Source organism: Arachis ipaensis, chromosome B03, assembly GCF_000816755.2.
Source record: "Arachis ipaensis cultivar K30076 chromosome B03, Araip1.1, whole genome shotgun sequence".
In the NCBI taxonomy this organism is placed as follows: domain Eukaryota; kingdom Viridiplantae; phylum Streptophyta; class Magnoliopsida; order Fabales; family Fabaceae; genus Arachis; species Arachis ipaensis.
Window position 1 is genome coordinate 82366 of NC_029787.2, and position 2533 is coordinate 84898.

Here is a 2533-nt window from a genome sequence, read left to right on the forward strand (position 1 = left end):
ACAGTTTACCAAATCCCCCATTTTAAGGAAATTCTCATATCAACTTGAGGAGTGTTTTGAGGATTCATGGAAAATCTCACATCTCTTTTTAATTTTTCACAACACTCCCAAACAAGGGGAAAGTATATATTATACCCTACTTTTCCTTCATTCCCCTCTAAGTCTAACTCAAAAACAGGACAAGTAAGCAACAGGAATAATTAAAAACTAAAAGCCCCCCAGTTTGTAAGAAATCTAGTATGAGCATAAACAACTGATGCATAAAAAATATTACAGTGCATTTGGTTTGTGTTTTTATTTTCATTTTTTTTTAATTTTCAGTATTTTGTGAAAGAAAAGTGAGAACAGGAGATGAACACAGAAAAGAGTATTTTATTGCTTTCATTGTTTTCTCTTTTTTCCTTCACAAAATCTAGAAAAACAGCACTGAAAATGAAAATGCCAACAAATGCATCCTTTTATGCTGCCCCTTTTAGCTACAATCTGTTTGCCCTTGTTCTCTCACATTTTAAACTATCAACTAAAGAATAAGTAATAAACTTCAACTGTCAACAATTGGTGGCACTTCTACTTCATTTCGTATACTTCAAGATGTAGACTATAGGCAAATTATTTCCATCTAAATATGCATCATTTTCCACTGGTAGTTTAGTTCTATTGAATCTAAGAAAGCAATGGAGAAGCAATAGTAGTGTGACCAAGCTGATTCAGTGAAACATTAAATGCATATGCAGACACATAGAGCTTGAATCAGCACAGGTTGGATCATTATAGCATATGTGACAGCCTTCAATTTTGATTTTGTGCATGAGATTATTACATTTTTGTACTGCCAATATGAGAATTGTCGAGAAAGAACTTGAATGGTTGTTTTCTGGATTATTTTATTGAGTTATCTTTCTTTGACATCTATAGGCATGGTTTAGGATCAAACTGATGGAATACTATAACACATTTTTAAGATTGCTGTTCTGATAATTTTTGTAATGATGTGATTTTTGGCGCTGTTACATCATCATAATTATTAGTTTATAACCCCATCATCAACAGCAACAAAGAAGCTTGTTCCATCAATATTATCAATTTTTATCATACTGTTTCGAGATCAGTCACATCAGTCAGTCTTCATCTTGATTGATTAAAACATAATGTTGAAATGTTAGGGAGGAGCTATTCGCCAAGAGCTGTATTACCTTCTAAAAGATGAGAAAGATGTGCATTTTGCATTTGGGAGCATAGGAGGAAATGGAATCAATCAGGCAAGCCATGGAATGTCCCAATCAAAATTCTGCCTGAACATTGCTGGGGATACCCCGTCCTCCAATCGCCTCTTTGATGCAATAGTAAGCCACTGTGTTCCTGTGATCATTAGCGATGAAATCGAGCTACCCTTTGAAGATGTCTTGAACTACTCATATTTTTCCATTTTTGTTTGTGCCTCTGATGCTTGAAGGATATCACGCATCACTTTGAGTATCAATATCCATCCCAGCCTGGGGATGCAGTAAATATGATTTGGCAGGATGTTGCACGTAAGATTTCTTCAGTGAAGTTCGATTTGCACAGGAAGAACAGATACCGGAGATCTCAACTTCCAGTTAAGACCGACTGAAACACAGAGAGTTTCTTGTGCTTGAACTTTCTGACCTTGGTCTTACTCAACATACCAATAGGAGAGACAGAGTCACGGAGATCTAGTTTCGTTTTTCCTTTTTAGGCCGCTGTCAAAAGCCTCCTTCTCTCCCTTGTCTCTGTATTTCACTGAATAGTCCATCTTGCTGATGGGGGAAAAGCATTATTTTTTTTTTGTCTTATTATTTTTTTTTTTAACTCGACGAGTATATACCCTTTCTCTTGCTCTCAAAATTTTAGGCAAATTACCAAAGAAAAAAAAGTTGATACCTTCCTATATTTACAAATGATCAGTGCTTATTATTCTCCCTCTGGAGTCGGTATTAGTCGTGAAACTGATGATCAAGAAGTGCATTTTCCATGTGAGGTGATGTCACATGGGAATTGCATGGAACAAGTATGGGAGTAAAATGCTGCTAAATAAGCCGTTCGGAGATGGGAACCGCATTGTGCATATGCAGGGTAGGAACACAATAGTATGAGTTGGGAACAAACAAGTGCCGGCTTCACTAGAGCAAAATTCATATATATATATATATATATATTCCTTTCATATTTAGAAAAGGAAGAAAAGAAAGAGAGAGAAAATGAAAATTTCGCTATATTCTGTAATTTCAGATCTAACAATATCATCAGTCATCACACTATCCAACTATTGGTCAATACCTATGGTTTTCTCTACTCTAACAGAAATGATGCCTCAAAGTTTAGATTCAGCAGCAGTTCTTCACCTGACAGATAATAGAAGTAAAAGAAAAAAAAAAAACAAATGAGAAAAAGAACGTAGGAAACCAACGAACCTCCCCTAGAAAACGGTTAACAAGGCTAGCAAAGAACAATTGTCTTGTCTTTGCATTTGGGAAAAGCTCAGTAGCCATTGCTCATGGCATGTCAACTTCTG

At 35.7% G+C, this 2533-nt stretch overlaps 1 protein-coding gene across 1 annotated transcript in view; it reads left to right on the top strand.

Annotated features, from left to right (window-relative positions):
- The window catches only part of LOC107629497 (probable arabinosyltransferase ARAD1), a gene marked incomplete in the record, with an annotated part of 3407 nt that extends 1582 nt beyond the window's left edge, over positions 1 to 1825 (top strand). Inside the window, 2 exon segments of the mRNA XM_021117632.1 lie at positions 1164 to 1443; positions 1446 to 1825. Coding sequence (XP_020973291.1) covers positions 1164 to 1443; positions 1446 to 1612 — 447 coding nt within the window.